At 47.6% G+C, this 231-nt stretch overlaps 1 protein-coding gene across 1 annotated transcript in view; it reads right to left on the bottom strand.

Moving 5' to 3' along the window:
- Positions 1 to 89, bottom strand: part of TM35_001031020 (uncharacterized protein) — a gene marked incomplete at both ends in the record, with an annotated part of 702 nt that extends 613 nt beyond the window's left edge. The window contains one exon of the mRNA XM_029031630.1: positions 1 to 89. This exon is cut by the window's left edge and continues 613 nt beyond it. Coding sequence (XP_028877071.1) covers positions 1 to 89 — 89 coding nt within the window.
- Between the last annotated feature and the right edge of the window lie 142 nt (positions 90 to 231).

Consider the following 231-nt stretch of genomic DNA (forward strand, 5'->3'; position numbering starts at 1 on the left):
AGGTGCATCTTCACCTTCTTTACCGTTTGCACTTTCCACAGCAGCATCACCACCAAGAGCAGCAGATTCTCTATCAGGCCCACCTTCATTTGCCTTAACAGGTGTAGTAGTAGTAGTAGAAGGCCCACCAACAGGACCACTTCCACTGTGATGATCTGGATTCACTTGTTTACCAGGAGAACCATTGGAACCTGCTTCACCATTATCGTTACCAGGTTCAGCAATACGGTG

The sequence above is a fragment of the Trypanosoma theileri genome (genome assembly GCF_002087225.1).
Source record: "Trypanosoma theileri isolate Edinburgh chromosome Unknown TM35_Tth_103_V1, whole genome shotgun sequence".
Lineage (NCBI taxonomy): Eukaryota > Euglenozoa > Kinetoplastea > Trypanosomatida > Trypanosomatidae > Trypanosoma > Trypanosoma theileri.